The 22,741-nt window shown below is 46.8% G+C and overlaps 2 protein-coding genes across 4 annotated transcripts in view; one reads left to right on the top strand and one right to left on the bottom strand.

Annotated features, from left to right (window-relative positions):
- Positions 1-2,676: 2,676 nt before the first annotated feature.
- LOC135814798 (KH domain-containing, RNA-binding, signal transduction-associated protein 2-like) lies at positions 2,677-9,266 on the bottom strand. 2 transcript variants are annotated; one of them, XM_065327969.1, is made up of 9 exons: positions 8,860-9,266; positions 8,643-8,737; positions 7,258-7,374; positions 6,912-7,061; positions 6,239-6,532; positions 5,793-5,842; positions 5,463-5,530; positions 4,955-5,057; positions 2,677-3,439 (listed from the first exon to the last, which is right to left on the bottom strand). In XM_065327969.1, exons 1-8 carry the CDS (start codon positions 8,948-8,950, stop codon positions 4,960-4,962), a joined length of 963 nt encoding a protein of 320 aa, XP_065184041.1. In that variant the 5' UTR covers positions 8,951-9,266; the 3' UTR covers positions 2,677-3,439; positions 4,955-4,959. The 2 variants fall into 2 exon arrangements, with proteins under 2 accessions (XP_065184041.1, XP_065184042.1); XM_065327970.1 differs by having other exon boundaries at positions 4,955-5,054.
- Positions 9,267-9,579: 313 nt separating this feature from the next.
- The window catches only part of LOC135814796 (MMS19 nucleotide excision repair protein homolog), a 39,004-nt gene continuing 25,842 nt past the window's right edge, over positions 9,580-22,741 (top strand). For both annotated transcript variants that reach the window (XM_065327968.1, XM_065327967.1), the window contains exons 1-7: positions 9,580-9,873; positions 15,518-15,566; positions 16,401-16,504; positions 17,911-17,996; positions 18,137-18,211; positions 18,642-18,711; positions 19,058-19,119. In XM_065327968.1, coding sequence (XP_065184040.1) covers positions 9,798-9,873; positions 15,518-15,566; positions 16,401-16,504; positions 17,911-17,996; positions 18,137-18,211; positions 18,642-18,711; positions 19,058-19,119 — 522 coding nt within the window. In that variant the 5' untranslated portion in view covers positions 9,580-9,797. The remainder of the gene's footprint in view (positions 9,874-15,517; positions 15,567-16,400; positions 16,505-17,910; positions 17,997-18,136; positions 18,212-18,641; positions 18,712-19,057; positions 19,120-22,741) is intronic.

Genomic DNA, 22,741 nt, shown 5'->3' with positions numbered 1-22,741 from the left:
TAATTTGCCAAGGGGTAGTGCGAAAATATCGACACTTTTTTTCACACTTCTTTATGGTCTATCAGTTCTGGTGTCTAATAATAATATTGTGGGTGATAGGCATGCAGGCGTTGGTCAACCAGGTGGGTGGAATCTGCATGAGTGTATCCCTTTCCACGAAGTACATTGTACTATACCTAAAGTGGAAGACTGCTCTTCACCATTGCCCGCATCACCTGCTCTTTCGCCCAGATGTAGTGAATGGATGATAATATTTAAAATATGGTGCCTTGCTGTGCACCATCTGTATTCATTCAGCACAGAGTGCATTCTACACAGGGAGTCGTACCCTAACCAGGTTTGGGTACGACTCCCTGATTCTACCTGATAAATAAGTATTGGTAATCATGCCTGGTGGTGTGAGATAAGAGTACATCACAGCTGCATGGTTAGCTGATACACTGTAATGTGGAGCCAGGGTTGATAACACAAGGCCACCGTGAGAACCTGTAAAGACAGACAGCATGTGGCAACCGCCATTTCCTGGCACACGGGCCATTGGTATGTTAAACATGGATCCAAATACGGTCATGCAGCGCCAGAATGCAGATTAGTCCAGATCTAGGCCAGGACAAATCCAAGCCAAATCAGTACTGTTTCGCACTGGAGTAGGTTGGGGCACATGCCCATGAATGCTGTGGTAACATAATAGTGCATACTCTGAGAGGTCACTGTGCAGTCACCAGTGATTTGTGCAGGATCACACTCACCCACAGCTGAGCCCTTGTAGGAGCTGCACAGTACCAAGACTACAAGAGTGTGCAACTCGATGACGGGCCTTCGGCCCAAGCAGGATTTTTTAACATCAGTCTTTGACCGCCATTTGACTCACTGATGCTGTCGCACGTAACCAGAGACCACAAGGAAGCTGTAAATCGCAGCTACGGTAGCCGAAGCAGAACACGGGGAGATCCATGCATCCCGAACCCAATGAACTGACACAGTACTAGGATCAGGGAGTCGTAAAAACGGTATTTTACGACTCCCTGACTAGGATCTCAAGACAAGCGCGGAAAAGCATGCACACTTGATCATACTGTGTCAAAAATGACGCGGGCAACCCCATCGCACTCAACACAGCAGCTGCACACACTTGGTTGTGCACTCTTGCTATCGGCAAACAGAAAGTCGTATGCGACATAGTATGTACCGTATGTCCGCACCAGGGAGTCGTAAAATATGTTACGACTCCCTGGTTCGCACCTACACACCCACAGCAGTATATTCGATTATAAAGCCATGGCTGGGCTAGAGATTGTAGTACTTATTGATCAATTCTACAAATCATATTTCAAATGTTATCTCAGTTATAAACTCCCTGGTGCGGACATCGGTACATACGGTGTCGCATACGACTTTCTGTTTGCCGATAGCAAGAGTACACAACAAGAGAAATATACCACTTACAATGTATGGCTTTAGAAGAGTGCATATTTTGCAGTGAGAAAATATACCATGTGTCTGCACTTTCAAAGTCATGGCCTTATATTCAACAGAATCGAAACACTGCTGCTTTCCTAGCTATTTTAGAAATGACCCACTTACTACGCCATGTTATACACAAGAGTCCACACAAAAAGTCTATCTAAACCGCTTTTTGCCCTTTCTGCTGGGCTAGAGATCGAAGTACTTATCGATTAATTCTACAAATCATATTTCAAATGTTAGCTCAGTTTAATATGTATCTCTAAAGCCATACACTGTAAGTGGCATATACTCAGTATTTTCCCTTTAAAGGGGAAGTTAAGGCAAAAATTAAAATTTAACCAGTTGTAGTCTTCGGGGTGCTGAGTCAAATGGTCGTGGTCCGAGGAAGCTGAGACGCTCCCTTCCTACTTGAATCCCAATCGAACTCGCGCACTTCCACCGAAACTGGGTGAGATGGGGATTTGTATGCAAAATCTCACTAAAAGCGCCATTGCGTTCTTATAAAAGCACGGATGACCGCGATTGGCCCATATGTTGTAGTCTTTTGGACGCTGAGTCGACTGGTTTTGGTCCGAAAAGGCTGCGATGCAGCGTTCCTCCTTTATTCCCAATCGAACATGGTCGAACAAGCGGTCACGTGCTCCTGCGTACACCAGTCACCTGGTCACCGTGCCTGCAGGGTACAACTTACTAGCCTGTTTGACCTTTTTTGGGTACAGTCCTGTCACTCGAGTTGAACCTTGGTGTGAAAGTTGTCGCCTGCTGGCGTGGTGACCAGGTGATTTGGGCACCCAGTTGCACGTGACCGCTTCTTCAACCATGTTCGATTGGGAATAAAGGAGGAACGCTGCATCGCAGTCTTTTCGGACCGAAACCAGTCGACTCAGCGTCCAAAAGACTACAACATATGGGCCAATCGCGGTCATCCGTGCTTTTATAAGAACGAAATGGCGCTTTTAGTGACATTTTGCATACAAATCCCCATCTAGTAGGGCGCAGTCACCCAGTTTCGGTGGAAGTGCGCGAGTTCGATTGGGATTCAAGTAGGAAGGGAGCGTCTCAGCTTTCTCGGACCAAGACCATTCGACTCAGCACCCCGAAGACTACAACTGGTGAAATTTTAATTTTTGCCTTAACTTCCCCTTTAACACGAAAGTGGGATCCAGGGCACACTCATACATACACCAAGTCCCAACACAAGAGAGCGGGTGCTTTGATGACGGAACGAGTACCATGCGACCACGCGGAAAAACGAAGGGCGATAGATATTCTTGGGAGAAAATAGCGTGGATCTTCGCTGATAGGGATAAAAGACAGTACACCATGAAAAATCCTAGTAATGGTGAGAAGGATAAAATAGGGGTAGGTGGAAAGAGATCATCCCAAACAAGACTGGGGAAAAGGTGATAAAATGATATAAAGAAATCTCTGCATTGTGTCAACAAAACAGTATCAATAAAGAAAGGGTAAAATATGTCTTTTTTTCAAATCTTTGGAGGAACCAGTGATCATTCAAAAATAGTGGATCATAAAAGACATAGTCCTGAGACAAACCAAGCATCGCCAACATGACAACATGACAAAAAAGCGAATGCAAAAATAGACACGACTTTCAATGGAAAACTAGACGAAGGCAGAATGGCGGCAGACAATTCATGGCAGTTAATTATTCCTTTTTTTCTGGTCTTTCATCAGTGGCTTATGTTAGGCTGACTGGAAGGCACATTAGCGAGTCAGATGACTAAAGGGCGATAAAATCGAGCATCGTCATGGAAGAATGTAACATGTAACATATACATGTTGGCCAGGAGAGAGTCACATTAACGGATGCACAAGTAAGTCAGGGCAGGCAGGCACAACAGGGAGGCAGAACAACACAGCGTCCGGTGACGGTGACAAACACCAACAGTCAGCTACTAGTATCACACGGGGCGTGAAGCCCTGCTCGTTCAGGCCTCGCTCTCGTTCGCACCTGCAGCATCATACGCATGTGTGGCGGTCAGACATTAGACACATCATGCCTGCCCTGTTTTAGCACAGCTTTACTTCATGATCAGCTTTGTCTTCTGCTTAAACTTTATTCTCCCTGCCATGGCTTCAGATCAACATTCAAAGTCAGTAAACGGCTTAGCCCCATACAAAGTCAACACGAGCAAATGTGGCTCTTGATTATCTATTTTAGCTATCAAGAAATTTCTATCATCCAGGCCAAAGCTAACATCAACACTGTATTATACTTCAGCTTCTTTAATTTTAAAATTAGATAAGTTTTCAGATGACACACCTCTACAAGGTCATCCCCACATTTCTAAACGAGGAAAATTGCGATCACCAAACTCCACTCCAAAATTCTGACACAAGGATGGTTAAATATTCACAGCTCTGATGAGCTATAATTGGTGTCTTTTTTTCTCATCCAGCACAGACATCAGTGATGGCTGGTAAAAAAAAGCCTGTGTCTCGACACTTTGCACGACTTATTTTCTTATCATATAGCAACAGCATTCTTGATCTTTCTTTTTAAAGTGCTTAATATGGTTGGGTTCACCTGTTCCCGGAGTGCACACTAATGAGGCCAGAGTACCCAGTATGAAACGGCGACAAGTGAACCAAACGTTTGCAGTAGTTTGGCGGCTGCTATTTTTGGGGACCGTTCAAAACTATACTTCGAACTACTTGTAGAGACCAGGAATGTTCAAACACTCTGGTTCTCACTAAGATAATCATATTTGCTCTCTACAGTATCTGGTCTTGATGTGGATGCGGGAAAATCAGTCTGACTGAGTCACACGCGAGCCGTGAAATCTGGTCATTTTAAAAATAGTCATTCCTTAGGACTCTTTCCTCTCCAATTAATAAAACGAGAGAGATCAGTCATACCAGTCAGCATAATTATACCTAGTGACGTTACCCACGAGGAAATTGACCGCATGCAGATCAACAGAGTTCTACAGAAAAAGTATACTTAGAAGTTTCAAACTAAAAAAATGGCGAAAAGCCGTGCATATATTCTGCATCGGTCACTCAGCAAAGTTCTCAAAACATTAATTGTATGCTGATCAAAATCGATCGCTCGGATGAGACAAAACAAGGAAGGAAAGACAGACCGACAAACGGACAGAGAGAGAGAGAGAGAGAGAGAGAGAGAGATAGAGAGTTATTCAAACCGCATTCAGCTGAAAAAGCGTCAGGAAAATATTTCGAGCAGTTAAGGTAACATGACGTCATTAGAACATTAGCTTGTTAAGTGCGAGGATTAGCAGAAATCGTTAAAGTCCAAAATGGAGTGCGAGTTAGAAAATCAGCAGTTAGCGAGGTTAGCTTTTCATCACGTGTGCCGATGACACTTGGCATGGACGTTGATGGCATGACAACTAAAAACTCTGAGCGTAGGAAAAGAAAGTGGCGCCGTGTGCTGGGAAGGCGATTGCCGGCGCTGTGCGCAAGCATCTGGTGGTGGTGTGCTGTGTGTGCGTGTAAAACTCACGAAGATCAGTAATGGCCAGGCGTCGAGTTACGGACACCTTGATAGGGCTCAAAGCGTTTACGAGTCCTGGGCGCCGTCATGGTCCTGGGAAGAGAGTGTGCTGCTGGGGGCGGAAAAAAGCAAAACAAAAACCTCAGATGTAACTGTGGTGTAAGTAAGGACTCTTGCAGAAACAACACCCCCTCAACTTCTCAGTTGCTACAATAGCACAACAGATGTTCTCCATTTCTGGTCTCTTTGATAGCACACTTAGGTTCTATGTGACAGTCCATCATGCAAGAGTCACTCGCACACCATTTGGAGTTCTACAAGAAGTATGCTTGGTGAAGAGCCTGTGTCACATAATATTATTAGCCAGGTCTGATTTCAAGTAAAGGGGCTTCTTGATTAATCTTGCAGAAAGACAAGTTCAGAATCAAGAATTCATTACAGGATTGGGCAGCAGTATACCCCATCTCCTCGACATCAGAATGGAAACAAACCCTGCAAGACAAGAGGGCAAACTCACCCGACAAGCCACCAGTTGGTCTCACCACAGGAACCATCTGTATGGCTGGCTCTGCATACTCACTGTACCTGGTGCCACACAACACATAATCACAGGGAAAAAGGGGCTAAAGAATGTGCAGCGAGGAGTGGATAGAATGCGCAGATATCACTCCCTCCCCAACACACACACACACACACACACACACACACACACACACACACACACACACACACACACACACACACACACACACACATGAACGGGCCACTTTATATTGTATTTCCGTATGTGTCATGTAATGTAGGCCATCATTGAGTAGCAAGTCATCAATGTGGCAACGTGTCTTACCGTCTACTACGGCCAGCTGATTCCAGGTAAGCATCTTCGAAAGATGGAGCCTGAAACACACGCACACACACACACGTCATCATGAGCGATGTAAGCGTATAGCATGCTATGCTAGACAAAGCCACACTGGCACTGAGAATACAGCATTCCAACAGCTTGCAAGGCTGGAGATTTGATAGCCAGTATATGTACTTAAGCTGGGCAGTGCACCATATAGCTTCCTGCACCACTCAATTACCAGTACTAGTAGAATACGGCTTGACAAACCCGGCAGTAGGAAGTACGGAAGTAGAACGGCTTGACAAGCATTATCCATTCCCAAGCACGGGGAAAGCACACTACATGTATTGATACGCTACGTCTCCACAAGTACCCAGGGACGAGTGCAACCAACGCATTGAATGCAATTATATCAACAACGGAGGCATCCCTGCGCATAGCCCTACCTTAGCATAGGCGAGGCCTGCTGGCAGACGCTCCATCTGTCGAGGCACCATCATGACCGGTGCATAGTCGTGTGGCTCAGCGGCCGCCGCCATTGCCGCCGCCGCTGCAGCATAAATGGCCGGCTGCCTGGGCTGAACTGCGGCAGCACGACTGCGCACAGGTGCCCGTGGTGCGTGCTCGGCAACGGGAAACGAATCGGAGCGCACCGATGCAATCGTCTCCGACTGCTCCTGGATGCCCTTGAGCAGTGCCAGCTCGCGCAGTTGCTCATTGCGAATTTGATCATTAGCATCCTGACACAACAAACACATAACAACAGTTACACATTGCTATTCTAGGACGAGGACACACAGCTCACAAGACCAGGGAATATCCACAAAATGAAAGATACATCGCACTTTCTGGAATTGGGGCCCGGTCCTTTATTGCCACCTGTCTTAGCTAAGTGCCACATCATGTCAGGGCTTTCGTGTGGATTTTTCAAATCGGGTGAAATGTTAGCAGCACCTGCAAACTACTGAGCGCCTTGGCCAGTATCGGCAAAAATACACACACTCCACCAAAAACAAAAAAAGAGCCACGAGCAGATTCACACACACTCAGGCACAGGCTGATTTCCGGGACAACAGACACAACATCAAAACTACAGTGTACAGTGTACTCAGTACTCACCCCCGGTATAAGCATTTTGCGAACTTCGGCCACCCCGGCAGCTAGGCGAGCGGCGGCGAGATTCTCATTTCCCTTGGCCTCCACCAGCACATGTAGGTCCTCGTTGAGATGATCGTACTTGCTGTCGCCGGATTCACGCAATTCATCCTCCTACAGAGTTCCCAAACAAGAGGTAACAGACACGTTGAGCAAATTAAGTGCCCGTGATTCGGTCACCGAGTCCAAGCTGACAACTAGACAGCACGTCAGAAGCTAGCATAAGCAGTGGTGCTGTTTCAACAAGTTTGAGCAAAGGGGAGTAGCAATAGTCACACACGAGTCATCACATTCAGAGAAGTAGGATTACCTTTGCAGAATCACGCACTGATCCACGACCCATGATAGTCAGGCGGCAGCCAGTTTCAGACTGCATGCGTTTCAGCGAGAGCCCTCTTGGTCCAAGCAGGCGCCCTACAAAATTATACTGGTGGAGGAAAGAACCGGAGACCAAAAACAGAAACGTCCAGCACAGAAGGAAAACAATTTCTTCTCGTACCCAATCACAACACGAGTCAAAATTCCTCACGAACTTAGTGGCCGCAAAGACCTTGGGAAAATGTATCACGAAAAATTGTGCAAAAAACCTGTGACACGTGCCACTCTTGTAGATACATTCTCCATTCCTAGCCAGGTCAAAATAGTAGGGGGGGGGGGGGGGGGAAAGGGGCATGGGAAACAGTTACCGTATATCCCATTTTTCCACTTTCCAATATTGTCTTGCCACGCCAAATGCAACGTATGGGGCGAATCCCTGACTTCACCCCAGACAAATGTGCCTTTACGAACCATCTATGCATGAAAAACACGAAAATCGGAAAATGAGAAGGGGGTCGGCAATTTTTCACAGGGGGGCACTGCGCCCCCCTACCCCCCTTTGGCTAGAACCCTGCTATAGGTTCGTTTACACACCTTTGACAACCAGCAAGAAATTAATTACCGGTATGATGTGGGATGTGGAAGAAATAAACAAAGGACCGAACAATGAGAAATTATCCCGCAAGAAAAGTAAGCGAGTGAGTGTTGTTCGAGAAGGCTAGTTGCGCGAACAGAAACGAATTCGACATGGCGCTGTATGAAGCGTTGCAATGAACTAGAAGTGTGTACAATCCAATATAATTATTCGGATTTCGTGTGAGGCCGTCCGCGCCCCCAAAGAAATAGTATGCCACGGGAAACTTTGTTACACCGTTCGGACGAACAACATACACCTGCATGAAATGTAGAGTAGGAAAGAAATGTAGCGATTTAGTAGCCAACTAGTACTGAAGTAGGTACATGGTGAATTCGTGCACAGATTTTACGGAGTACACTGCAGAACACAGTCATGATTACTGTAGTTACTGGCACAAGCCACTTGTTGCAGCATTCACATGGCCACGAGTGTACATGTATGCAGTACCGGTACATGTACTCGTAGTAAACGAACCAGCAGTTGGTTTACTCTGTTTCCGTGATTTGTCCAACCTAACTTTGGCACGTTTTCTCGCGCAGCGGCCGGCTTCAAACTGAACACCGGAGTGAGCAAGCCGAACGGGCAACAAGTTGTGAGTGCACCGCGACACACGAGCGAGGAGGTTACTTGATTTTCCCAACCACCACCGCCTACCCCCAAAGTAAAACATGTGATTTATTGTTGCCGTCATGTGCCATTGTACGTCCCAAATCTATCTTACAGTCCACACAACTACTTACCCCGGGAAAATCTTTAGCTGGAACAAATACTTTCTCTGATAAATGTACTTGCTCCGCGGTAGCTTTTGCCCGACCAGCCTTCACTGTGTCAATTTCTGTGAGGAGAGGCAATACGCAAAAAGCAGATACATGTAGTACGAGTGACCAAACCGTGTTTCTCTCAATAAACAGAGAAACGAGGTCGAGAAACTGCAATGCGGGCTGGCGTGAACTTTACCTTTGTCCAAAAGACGTAAACAGTGAGCGAGTGCTGGATCAAGGCGATCTCTCTCAGCAAGGAGCTGAGGAAGATATTTTTCTGCGTCCATGGTGTAGAAAAGCTTCCAGGTCTCTAAAATGGAACCTCTCTTGAAGCTAAAAATTAATGAAAAAGCACTTCTGGAAGCAAATTGCCAAAAATTCCGGAAGTGTGTTGCCTCGTTACCTACTTACACCGAATGGGACAGCGCAGCTGGAAACAATGATTATGTATGGCTCTCTAAAAATCTACAGCTACAACCAAAACTGGCAAAAGGCCAAGACTAGGGTAGAGTCCAGAGCGATAAAGAAGGGTCAAGTGAAGCTGTGTTACCGTTGGCGTCTGCTGCCTGCCCATGTGGGTGCTGAGTTGGCTGGGCAAGACTAGGTGCCAAGAACATCTGACTTCCTCAGCCTCGTCATCGTCACTCACTGACTCAGGTTGAAAGTCGTGTATCTGCCCAAAGCACGGTCGGTGGATCCCCCGAGCAGCGCAGATGCATGCATGTATGCAGAGGGTCAGGACGCCACTGGGACGCGCATTGCTGTTGCCGGGGTAACTGATCCACGGGGTAGCACGTGCATGCATGATGGAAAAAAAATAATAAATTATTTCAAAGGTAGTTTGAAAAATCCGTGTCAGATCATGGACAGTGTATACCGCTGAGCAGATCCTACTTTTATTTTGGGTGTTGCTGCTTTTGCCGTTTTGGAAATTTCCTGATTCAGTAATATTGTATCGGTGCAGTCGGAATGGAAGGCCATTTCTGGCACACGTTGTCAGTTCAAGGGAGACAATAGGTTTCCACCGTTTCGTTTCCAACCTGCAACTTGAAGCTACATTCCAAAATTGTATTCGTGAAATTCGGAGAAAAAGCAGAGCCAACTATTGTCTTCCAACTCTTACAACCACTTACGATGGCTGAAAGACTACAAATCGACAATTACCTTCAGGGTGACAATAGTACGAATGCAATTACGTCTTTATCGAAATGTGAGTGCCCTAAGTCGTTTGCATTCTACATGAGTGATTGTGTACTAGTATAATTATTATTATAATACAATCATACTTTGAAGTAGCAATCAATCAATAATCAATCAATAATAGAAAAGGATTGTGAACTACACTTTGGACAAATATTTGCCGAGTACGGTACAACCAGTTGGCACACACATACAACAAACATTATTGTGCAATTATGTGCAACATCACAATCTAAGAAAAGAATTCGGGTGGACACACCCATTCCCGTAGCGCTGCACATCACATCCCATAGCCAGCAATCGCATGTCATCACGTACATTGAAAATCAACATAATTTTGCGAATCGACCTTTTTTTCAGGATCACTTTTCAACGAGGACGAAGCAAAGTCGGCCGAACGAAGCCTAGAGGAAGAAAATCACCCTCTCCACTTCACCATCACGATACTGACATAGATACGAGATGAAACAACTAAAAAATCCACAAGAAAACTGTACGGCCATCATCGCGCTGACTTTGGTCTGACTTTGGTCTGAGAATTTCTATCACGATCAAAAATGTACGAGGAGCACTCAGAAATAAGCCACAGACGTACCTTTATCGCTCTCTACTCCCTTTTCAAGGCACAAAAGTCGACTCTCCACTTTCGAACCAGGAACAAGACATACCAGTGATCCTTTTCAGCTGCTCCACGAGCGCAGGAAGTGTTCACCAAGGGGCGCAGAGCAGCATCCATTCCAGAAAAAAGAGCTAAAATACGAGTGAGACTGCATGCCTGAGTACATGAGTACATGCAGAAAATAGTCAATTTCAGCGTTTCTGCTCCAAACAGCAACTAGCTTCGACTAGAAACAAAGATTACACCAAAGGATCAAACAACAACCATTTTCTGCAGTTTTGTTGCAGATGGCTTCCTTGTGCTTGGCCCAGCACGCCAAAAATCACACCTCGGAGGAGTACAAAAATTACAACTCTCAGATGTCCTCGATTGCTGGCCATGCGAACCAGTTCCGTTATTTTTACGTTTCGGCACTTGGCCATCGTCAGGTAATAACAATGAATACCGTGGAAGCCACACAAGAGCAGTATATACGCAGAGTGTAGCGCCAAAAAAGATGCGAATTATGTCACCTAGTATGCAGAAGGGGGGGGGGGGGGGGACAGAGAGCTTCTCTCCCCCCTCTGTATAGAGGTGACATAACTCGCATCATTTTATTTTTTGGCGCTACACTCTGCGTAACGCCATTCACAGAGCACAATGCGCGCTACCTTCTGCTGCTTCTCCTCCGTGATGTGCTAGTTGCGCCTTTTCTCTCTCTCTCTGTCCCCCCCCCCCCCCCCCCTTCTGCATACTAGGTGACATTATTCGCATCTTTTTTGGCGCTACACTCTGCGTATATACTGCTCTTGTGTGGCTTCCACGGTATTCATTGTTATTACCTGACGATGGCCAAGTGCCGAAACGTTGTAAAAATAACGGAACTGGTTCGGATGTGATGTGCAGCGCTATGGGAATGGATGTGTCCACCCGAATTCTTTTCACAGATGAAGCTGCAGGAAGCCTCAGCCCTTCTTCAAAATCACAATCTAAGTTACTGTAAAACAGTAAAAGCCATAATTCTAACGTGGCGCATATAATTATTACGATTTCCTAAAATTGACTGGTTTACGTGTACCAAAGGTAACGATTCTCACTCATTCGCAACGCTCAATAGCAACAGTATTGTATCGATTTCTGTCTAACGATTTCTATTTTAACGAAAGATTTCTCCTCGTTAACTCGTTAGAGTTAGCACTTCGTTATATATATGGCTTTTACAGTAGTCTAGGGTTTACCGGGTGTTAGCGGCCGTCGTGAGTTCCCTTTGGGAACGGACACGATAATTTACTTCTTTTTTTCCCACAATCTATCACAATACCATCATACATCACACTTATTTCTCACCTTTCAAGTGACGGTAGCAGCAAGGAGACCGTGTTGGAGTGTTTGGAATGAGGAAATCTAAGGCCAGCGCAAAGGAGACCTGATAAAGAATTATTTGCTTGATTGATCAATGTTCATCAATTCTATTCTTTTGATATTCCTTGTTACAACAATAACAACAACAGCGCGGGATGCCTGTGCGGTTGTGCACCCATAGCTCTTCTCACAGACATGGGCTGGAAAACGGATCAAGAGTGTTGATACACTGTAGGCACCGGCGGATAATGCTAGTTATATGAGGAAATTGTGCTACTAGCACTGCTAGTTATTTGGAGCGATTATGCTAGTTATAATGCTAGCAGTGCCGATAGTGCTACAAAAATGTCAATCCATGCGGTGGGAAATAATGACTTCCCTATGCAGTCACTCGGAATATGGCAGTATCACAGGGCAAACACGGTGGAAACATAACACACAAAGAAAATTGAAGAAACATCAGAGAATACATGTACAGCGGTTTAAGAGTTTCACTGATTCTCTTCAGCGTGGTGGAACGGTCAATGTTACAGTTACTAAGCACACTCTGCTCAAAGAAGCAGAGGAAACGAGAGTTAAAACGGGGTAGTGCAGTAAGTTAAAACTGTATCTCCAGCTGAGGTAGCATCGACTCAGACTCATCAGAAGTGGGGAATGAAACTACTGGACTGCTGAATAACACGCACTGGTAATGTTAGCTGCACACATGGCATGAGTTATACTTCATGGCTAAGTCGGCCTCTGTTGTACTGCAACATTAGAGCAAGCTCCAGTTGATCCTCAAGGAGATTGTCCTGCTGGGTGGTTGTCAAGGCTTTCAGGAGGGAGAAGACACGCTCCACACTAGCAGATGATGGGGTAATGTGAAGGATCTTCTGAACAGCCGACTTCCAGTGCAGCAGGTGCTGCTGCCTTCGCCACCAAGTAAGCATGTCGATGTCATCAGGAGGCAAGTTGGCACAGGCTGTCTTGTACACAGGTAATTCGAGCTTGAGTTCGTCAATGGTCTCATCATGGTCAAGGAACGGCAGCTCCCGAAGTTGATCAACGTGCGCTACTGCTGGGTTGGTGTCACGCACAAAGGTGGGGTTTCCAAGCCGCAATCCTTTGTACATCTGGACAAGATACCGAAGATCACCATCCTGGTGGGAAAATCGTAATATCGGAAGTAGGTGAGGGCGGGCTGTACACATTGCTTTGCAGTGGTTATAAGCTCTTGTTGGCGTGCTTGGTTGTTTGGAGAAATTGACTTTGCCACTGCCTTGGTGTTTGGGAAGTGCATGTCACCAGTGGATTCAACTATCTCCTGCAGCTTGTCGTACACGCTAAGGACCAGTGGTCCATCTCCCTCCAACGTGTATGTGTTCGTAACAAACGGACGACCGCCATCGATAACGGCAGCAAGTTCCATCCTGAACACATCACTGCTGTTGGGAACTGCTGGGTGGTTACTCATCAGTATATCCAGCAGGTGTTGGCGTGCAGATGGTGAGCAGGTCAGCTCTTCTACGAATGGTTGGATGTCACCGAAACACTGAAGAACTTGCTGGAGAACCTCCCAACGGCTCCACCAACGAGTGGCACTGTAAGTCTTCGGAGTTCTTCCCGTGCGCTGTTTCCATGCTAGTCGTGCTGCAGGACTGTGGCTGAATAGGCTGATCCACCACTGAGCAAACTCGTCTACAAGTGGCACTTCAAAGCGCTTCCCGACATTGTCCAGACTGTGGGACACGCATTTGACATCAATGACTTGTGGGTAGAGAAGTTCCTGCATACTCCGTACTGCTACTCCATTAACAGCGGCACCGTCACGGACCACAGCGAGCACTTTCCCAGAAGACAGTTGAAGTTTTGTAGATAGGACAGTGATCAACTCCTGTGACAACTCCAGACCTGCCAGACTCTTTGCCAGTACATGGAAGCGAACAAGTCTCTGATGAATCTTGAAATCCGCATCCACATACCGCAGAACCACTGCAAGTGCCTCTCCCAGGCGGGAAGTTCCATCAAATATGACAGCCACATACGGTGCACCTGATATCTCCTTCTTTAATTCATCTTCCTCCTTGCAGTGCAGGAATGGAATCAGCTGAGCCATGTGAGTGCTATAATATATTATGTTAAACGTCCGTAACCACTCTCCAGGAGAGGGCGCAGGTAATCCACCTTACTGAGCGGAATTCCAGCCTTTAGGAAAGCCTCAACAACGTTGGCCCGCCGAACAACAACATCTTCGGACACAGCTTGTGACAGACCGCTTCCCGCCAGGTCAGACGTGCTTTCACTTGAAAACTTTTTCCACGAAATAGTTATTGCCTGTTGGTGAAGTTTCGCCCGCTTCTTACTCTCCTTTCCTTGCACATGTCGTTGGCTATTCACATGCGCTTTCACAATGCTGTGCTTGATACTGATCGTCAAGTTACAAGCTGTGCAGTAGAGTTTCCCCGCAGAAACTGAGAGGTACTCGCCTGGGAATTCTGCTATCCGATCGTGGGTGCTGCGTCGAGGAGCTGCGGTGGATTTCCCAGCTGACACTCTCACGCGCTTTGCTTCGAAATTCTGGCTCGAGTCGCTCGACTTTCCACTTCTTGCAAACGACCTTTTGCGGGCAATAGCAGCTGGTTGTGCTGCTGGAAGACTGTCGGCTGCCGCGTTCTTTTCCAAGTCAGAGCTTCCCTCTTCGCTAACAAAGCCATCACTCTCACTGCTCTCATCTTCTGTTTCAAAACCAGAGCCTCCGTCTCCCGTAGCTGCCATCTGGCCAACAAATTACGACAAGCTACGACAGTACAACTAGTTTGCTCACATAGCGAAGGACTCACCACTTTTATAATTAATTTCACTGTCAACAACGACTCAACATGCTAAAGTTGAAGGCCAAATTAATTACAAACTACCGTTCTTACTTGGAAAAGACTCGCCGTATCATTGACATTGAACTTCAAGACAAGCATTGCAAATTTGGAAATCAAATTTGCAAAAAGTGTGCACAATGCTATATTTAGCTCCAAGTACAAGTCAGTGCAGTTTGAACAACTCCGTAAACGCAGCAAACAGTGCCAAACACACTTCTGGCAACGGTGGCATCCAGCATACACTTTCATCTGGACGTAGTGCTAGTTTCACACATCGATTGTGCTAGACAAGGTCACATTTGGAGGCTTTATGCTAGGGCAGTGCCGGTCTTCCCCACATGGGTCATTATGCTAGTTATTATGCTAGCATTATCCGCCGGTGCCTAATACACTGCACCCTGGCGTGCACACGGGCAGTGGGTTTATACTGGATGGGAGCGCTCATACAGGCTTTCATGGTATGAAACCATAGAAATTCAAAATAAGTTTTCAAACCTCCGCCACTATGTTCAGCGACTGGTCTGACACAGGATGAGTAATGGGACTGTTTGTACTTGTTCCATAGCGCCGTAACAAGATGACACTGAGTGAAGACCAGTCAGTGCAGCGGTCCAACAGGCCACTGAGCGGGGGGGGGGGGGGGGGCATTCATTATCCTGCCTGCCCGTCGCACCTGGACCTGCCATCCCATCACCACTGTCTACATGTTGCACACATGCTACTGAACCGCGCGGTACATGTATGTTGAGATTAACTCTAGGTCTTGTATGCAGCATCCAAGCTAAAAGTCTTTTATGCTTCTGAGACTGTTTCTCCTCCACTCCTTGTCTGTTCTGTAGGCCTTGTGGACAAGTCGATGACATTCCAGGGTGTGATCACCGCACTGGCGTAAGTATGCCGATTGGGTAACTGATTGCCTTGGCAACCAGGCCCTGCATGCTGTGTGCATGCTGTGTGCATATACTATGTATGCATGCTGTGTGTGCATGCTATGCGTATGCTGTGTGTGCATGCTATGCGTATGCTGTGTGTGCATGCTATGCATATGCTGTGTGTGTGCATGCTATGCGTATGCTGTGTGTGCATGCTATGCGTATGCTGTGTGTGCATGCTATGCGTATGCTGTGTGTGCATATACTATCATGTATGCATGAATACCAGCATACAATGTGGTAGTACTATATGTACGATATTATACATGTACATGCGCTGCATCTCTGGCACTGACCCCCAGCCATTGCACAGGTTACGGTACCGGGACAGAAAGTTGAAGTGAGCAAGGTGGTTTTAGTGAAAGCGTATTGCATTGAGGTAGGGACAGCTGTACAGTGTGATACAAGCATGGAAACACAGCTGATGTGACTGTACAGCGTGGCGTCAGAGCCCTTAGCAACGGATTTAATTTCCCGCACTGCGTGGATGAAGCTACACAATACAATGAAGGCAGCATCGCACATTTGGCCCGTAGAAAAAATGGATCGCAGTCACGCATTCTTGATTATGGACTCTTGGTTATGGACTCGTAATGGTTGTTAGTTGCGATTTGAATGGTTTCTCTACTGCCGGTTTTGAAAGGTTTTTCTCAAATTTTCTGTACATGTGGTTGATGTCGTTTTCGCTGCTGCTATTGCTGCCACCATTGTTGCTGCTGTTGTTACCGCTGTCTTTGCTGTTGTCGTCGTCATCACAATCATTTTTCGCCATCATCATCGTCATTGTTAGCCCGGAGCTCATCCACACTGATGCAGAGATGCGTGCACGTGGTACTCGCCTGATTGCTGATTTGATTCGCGCGCTTCCCGGCACGTACCTGAACGAGGCAGAACGTGAGCAAGTGTGCTGTGTCCGTGTTATGCTTGGATTTAGTATGCTACCTCTGATCAACTGCAGTCACTTTTAGGGCTATCGAGTCCAACAAACTCTGGCTGTGTATTAGATTCCGCATACTGTAAGCCGACCAATTTTCGGCCCATTCAAATTTCGGCCTCCCAGGGATGAAAACCCATTTCGGCCGCATCAAATTTTCGGCCTGTACTGCTGTCGCCTGTATAACTGTTACACTGTCACACTGAACCTTGCAAAAACAAAATTTCGGCCGCAACTAATTTTCTGCCTAACATGACCAGGCCGAAATACTAGTAGCCGAAAATAAATATGCGCCGAATATTTATTGACTTACAGTAGGGCAGACATTGAATAGACCAATGGACACAAGGTTCAGCAACAACGTTGAGGAGCAAGCACGAACGCTTGGCTACATGATCACCCCTGCCCCAAAGGCAGCCCAGGAGTGCCACCCGTTTTGTTTCACAATTCCATCCACACGTGTTGTCACCGTACTTTTAGGCAAATGCGATTCATGACACCCTGATGGCCGTATTGGGGGGCTACTCAACAACCTACTCCTGCACATGTACCAACACTGCACATCTTTTTGCCGGTTAGGGCGCGTTCAGACTACCGATAAAAAGTGACGGAATGGAAAAGCTGCCAAGGTGATTTGATCACGTGACGTTAGTGGCACGTTACCGGCGGAAAAGTTTTACTGCCGTGGCTGCTGCGGCAGTAAAGTTTTCCCGGCAGTAAAAAAGTGCTCAGGCTGCATGCGCGCTGTGAAAAAGGGAAAATCCCTTCTCAGCGCCGCGGTGAGAGGTGCAAAGCTTACGTACCGGTGACGTTAGTTTATCGGTAGTGTGAATGTCCTTCACGGTTTATCGGCATTCACGGTTCGACGGGGTTCATGGTAGTCTGAACGCGCCCTTATGTGTGGAATTACATCTACTGTAGTTTCATGGATAAAAGCATGACCTGTATAGAAGCATGACCTGTATAGAAGCATGACTCGAATAGAAGCCGATTTTTTGAAGCGCTTCATGACACAGATGCATGGTTTGAATAGAAGCCGCTCCTTGCAAAGTACATGATTGTGCACGTACATGCGTGGCAGTATGTTCTGCACAGGGCAGACTGATGATGTTGACGTAGAAGCATGGTTTGAACCCCGGCTTATACGGCCGTAAGCACCTGCTTTTATACGCGCCATTACGGTATGTGCCTTTTACTTATGGCTAATCCAGTGAATCATGGTTCTTAGGGAGAGCCCTGGGGGGGGGGGGGGGGGGGGGGGGGGGTAGTGCTGTCATGCCTCTTGAGTTGTGCTTCATTCTTCACTGGCACTGTTTGACTCACCAGTGGCTTGTGCCTGCGTTCGTGTGCGTTTTGTGCTCTCCAGTCAACCACGTCTGCACTTTCTTCTGCGACCGTTTGAAAGACCAACACGTTGTAGTGCCACACGTCATCTTTGGCCTGCTGTCTTTGGTAAGCAGTACTAAGCACGCAGAATGGCGACAGTTTTTGAAACTTCCCTACACATACTGTGCGTTACGTTGCTTGTGTTTGTCCCAGCTTCAGTACTGGTACTGGCTATGTGTGCTTGTGGGTGTTGGTGTTGTCCCAAGGTTCGCATTCATCCGCTGAAAGATGCGCAGGCGGTGCAGATCGTGGAGGCAATCGGCAAGGAAGTGCACGTACAGGTTAGTCACACACTGTGTTTAAAAGCTCGTTGAACTAAACTGCCAAGAAAAATCAATGCAGAATAGCTGTGTCATTCAGAGTTTTTAGGCAGTGCTGATGCCAGTGTGCTGTGTTCCTTGGTCCTGGTGTCGACGACCTGGAGCAGCACGTGTGAGTGGATTGTGAACAACTTGGTCCGAATGATTGGGTCACAGAATTCAGGGGCGTACGCAGGGGGGGGGGGGGGGGGGTTACATCGGCATGCATGTGACCATGCAGCGTGTAGATACCACGATATTGGTACAGCGTATGCACGTGCAGTGCGAGACGAGAATCTGGGGGGGGGGGGGGGGGGTCGTCCGCACCCCTCAAATCCCCCCCCCCCCCCCCCCCCCCTGGGTACGCCCCTGCAGATGTGACAGTGCTTGTCTTTGCCTCTTTTTTCCCCAGGCATTGATTCGCGTTGACCGTTCCGCTGTCTACAATATCATCCATGGCTTACTCAGCAATCACATACAGGGTCAGTGGATGCACTACTACTTGATTTTGATTTGTTTTGCAGCCTCTTGTACGGTCATAACCCAATACTGTAGTTCTCTGTGTTTGTTATTGTTTCAAGTCTTTATTCTCACGATGGCCTGTGGCCAATAAGAGTTATTGTTGTTGTTGTCGTCGTCGTCGTTGTCGTTGTCGTTGTCGTTGTCGTTGTTGTTGTTGTTGTTGTTGTTGTTGTTGTTGTTGTTGTTGTCGTAAGGTTTCAATCCAGTTACTCTTGTACTGTAGCCAGTGGCTCCTGAGAGCAATGATTTTCATTTGCTGACAGCCATGCTGGTTCATGTCCATCTTGATTCGTGTCGATATGGCAGGCCTTCAAACGATGGGACCGGATTTCGTCTTCTCTTTCATTCAGATGATGGACGGCGAGCAGGTATGTGACAGCGCTCAGTTTACTATTCCACTTTGCTGTATGTATTCGTGCATCATTGGCTACCAGAGTCCTACAGTCCATTCAGAACTGAGGTGCCAGGTATGCACGGGAACCTCCGAGCAAGATCAGCGATGTTTGAGAACCGTGACAATTTCAGCTTCCACCACACTAATGGATCTACCTCCACGTCAACCTCGGCTTCCTCAAAGTACATGTCTACTTCTTGGCGCAGCTGTGCAGGCGAGGGTGAACCGTTGATTTTCATCAGGGCTTCCTGCTGCCGAGACTTGAACAGCTGGCTCAAGCTGCCTGGTGGCTTTGCACGTTTGGTAGGAGGCTCGACATTGGATGGTGGTTGCTGTGCCTTCGGCTTATCAAGGATGACCTCTTGGGCTGCTGCAGGTTTCTCATTGTCCAGAAAAAGTCAACTGACGGAACCTAGGATCAAGCACGGAGGCCAAGGTGAATGTTGAGGTTGGCGGTGGTGATGCAACATCCGGAAACTTGCGCACCATTTTCGTCGTCAGCTTCTGGCCCACATTTTTGGCAGCTCTGGGCAATCCGTCGGTTGAAGCTGACACCTCCTTATATAAACTGCGCTGCAATCGGGAGTTGTAGAGACCCAGTCACATAGCGTTGTGCACTGACAGCCGTTGTAGCAATTTCCAATGGACTAAGCAGGTCCTATTTACAGTTTACCTCGAAGCCGCCCTGCGTGACCTTCGTTCAGTCCTGCCACCGAGACCAGCTGGAGATGAACACCTACCGGCAGAAACAGCTTATGCTGATGACGTAGACTTTATTTCAACGTCCAAAGCCTATCTTGACCAGCTTCTGTTGCTTGCGGAGAGCACCTTCAACACATGGGATTTAAAAGTTAACGTTACAAAAACAGAATGGATCAGAATATACCTAGAACCAACGGCACAGTCAGCAGTAACACACCAGTTCGTTATTCGTGGACAGGAGCCTTGGAGAACGGTAAAGACACTTGGCTCCTTGTATGGATCATGCTATGATGTAGCGCGGTGAATTAGCCTTTCCACAGCGGCATTTGGGCGCATGAAAGAGATTTGGCTCCGGCGACAGCACCTAACAACTAACACCATGATGAGGCTGTACAACGCATACGTCCTCCCGATTCTTACGTACAATATTGGCTGCGCAGGCTTGTCAAAGGCACTGGAAGACTCCCTCGACAAGAGCCATCGAAAGCAGCTTCGTCACATGCTTGGCATCCTTTATCCGAAAATCATCACAAACAACGATCTGTATAAGCTCACCAACACCGAGGCAATATCTGGAATTGCGAAGCGAGCTAGATGGCGGTTACTCGGGCACATTCTACGCCAACAAATCGGCACACCAGGGAACCAAGCAATGATGGCATACCTAACTGCAGAGGAAACAACTAAACACAGGAAGGGAGCACCTCGGTCCTGCCTGGTAACCACCCTTCAGCGAGACTGCAAGCTAACTGCAGTTGCACTGAAGACGAATTGACACCTAGACACGCTTCGGGACTTTGCGGCCGATCGAATGAGATGGGGCAACATTTGCTCGGCCATCACATGAACATATGGACTGTCTTACGTTTGTGGACGGTGCTTGTGCTCACTACTATATCAGGGTCTACAGGCATCCGAAGCACTGATTGTATCTGTATTATTTTGTACTCAAGGTATGCAACACTATTATCTTCACATCACCATGTTTTTATTTTTGTTTATGTTTTTTTCACTCCATTGTCGTGAGTTCCCCTTGGGAACGGATACGAGAATAATAATAATAATAATAATAATTGTAAAAGAGAAAAGGACATATGGATACGAGTTAAGAGTAACTCTCCATCACTGTAACATGATACTATATACAGTCAGAAAGTGCAATAACTAGGCACAAAACTGACAGAGTACTGAGACATTCGACGTCCTGACACCTAACTTCAACACATCTCCGTAGCGCTAACCGACAGCCTTCCAACTTGGAAGGTTCAAGGTTATGGAAAGACCAAAGAGGGGAAGGCAAGCGCAACGAAAACGAGCAAAAGCTACAGTCCCAACGGAACAAAGAATGTCGATTGTTACTGGACGATGACGAGACCAGTACGATATTTGACAAAGCGGTCTAACTACAATTCGAAGCAGCAAAGCAGCACACCACCCAACTTGGGTGGGTCATAAATATCAAAGATAAGTAAAGAAAGGGAAGCTTTGCGAAAACGAATTGTACAAGCCGAAAGCCAAACTCCTACAGTACTCCTCATGCATGACATTGTGATGGACTAGTTGACTACAAAACAAGTTGTTTCACACGACGTACGTTTCGCCGCATGGTTCGTGACGGCTCACCTTGAACCTTCCAAGTTGGAAGGCTGTCGGTTAGCGCTACGGAGATGTGTTGAAGTTAGGTGTCAGGACGTCGAATGTCTCAGTACTCTGTCAGTTTTGTGCCTAGTTATTGCACTTTCTGACTGTATATAGTATCATGTTACAGTGATGGAGAGTTACTCTTAACTCGTATCCATATGTCCTTTTCTCTTTTACATTTATTTATGGCTCAACATCCGAGTTTCAAATTGCACACCTGATGAGCCGTCACGAACCATGCGGCGAAACGTACGTCGTGTGAAACAACTTGTTTTGTAGTCAACTAGTCCATCACAATGTCATGCATGAGGAGTACTGTAGGAGTTTGGCTTTCGGCTTGTACAATTCGTTTTCGCAAAGCTTCCCTTTCTTTACTTATCTTTGATATTTATGACCCACCCAAGTTGGGTGGTGTGCTGCTTTGCTGCTTCGAATTGTAGTTAGACCGCTTTGTCAAATATCGTACTGGTCTCGTCATCGTCCAGTAACAATCGACATTCTTTGTTCCGTTGGGACTGTAGCTTTTGCTCGTTTTCGTTGCGCTTGCCTTCCCCTCTTTGGTCTTTCCATAACCTTGAACCTTCCAAGTTGGAAGGCTGTCGGTTAGCGCTACGGAGATGTGTTGAAGTTAGGTGTCAGGACGTCGAATGTCTCAGTACTCTGTCAGTTTTGTGCCTAGTTATTGCACTTTCTGACTGTATATAGTATCATGTTACAGTGATGGAGAGTTACTCTTAACTCGTATCCATATGTCCTTTTCTCTTTTACATTTATTTATGGCTCAACATCCGAGTTTCAAATTGCACACCTGATGAGCCGTCACGAACCATGCGGCGAAACGTACGTCGTGTGAAACAACTTGTTTTGTAGTCAACTAGTCCATCACAATGTCATGCATGAGGAGTACTGTAGGAGTTTGGCTTTCGGCTTGTACAATTCGTTTTCGCAAAGCTTCCCTTTCTTTACTTATCTTTGATATTTATGACCCACCCAAGTTGGGTGGTGTGCTGCTTTGCTGCTTCGAATTGTAGTTAGACCGCTTTGTCAAATATCGTACTGGTCTCGTCATCGTCCAGTAACAATCGACATTCTTTGTTCCGTTGGGACTGTAGCTTTTGCTCGTTTTCGTTGCGCTTGCCTTCCCCTCTTTGGTCTTTCCATAACCTTGAACCTTCCAAGTTGGAAGGCTGTCGGTTAGCGCTACGGAGATGTGTTGAAGTTAGGTGTCAGGACGTCGAATGTCTCAGTACTCT

The sequence above is a fragment of the Sycon ciliatum genome, chromosome 4, assembly GCF_964019385.1.
Source record: "Sycon ciliatum chromosome 4, ocSycCili1.1, whole genome shotgun sequence".
Classification (NCBI taxonomy): domain Eukaryota; kingdom Metazoa; phylum Porifera; class Calcarea; order Leucosolenida; family Sycettidae; genus Sycon; species Sycon ciliatum.
Note: the sequence above shows the minus strand (reverse complement) of the source record. Positions and strands in the feature narration are given on the sequence as shown.

Bases quoted from the DNA above. Each gene is read 5' to 3' on its own strand.
- LOC135814798 (XM_065327969.1), bottom strand. From the start codon at position 8,950: ATGGACGCAGAAAAATATCTTCCTCAGCTCCTTGCTGAGAGAGATCGC. The intron at 7,375-8,642 runs GTAAGTAGTTGT...TTCCTCCACCAG, and splicing joins CAGCTAAAGATTTTCCCGGG to TATAATTTTGTAGGGCGCCT. The intron at 6,533-6,911 runs GTGAGTACTGAG...TTGTTGTGTCAG, and splicing joins GCAAAATGCTTATACCGGGG to GATGCTAATGATCAAATTCG.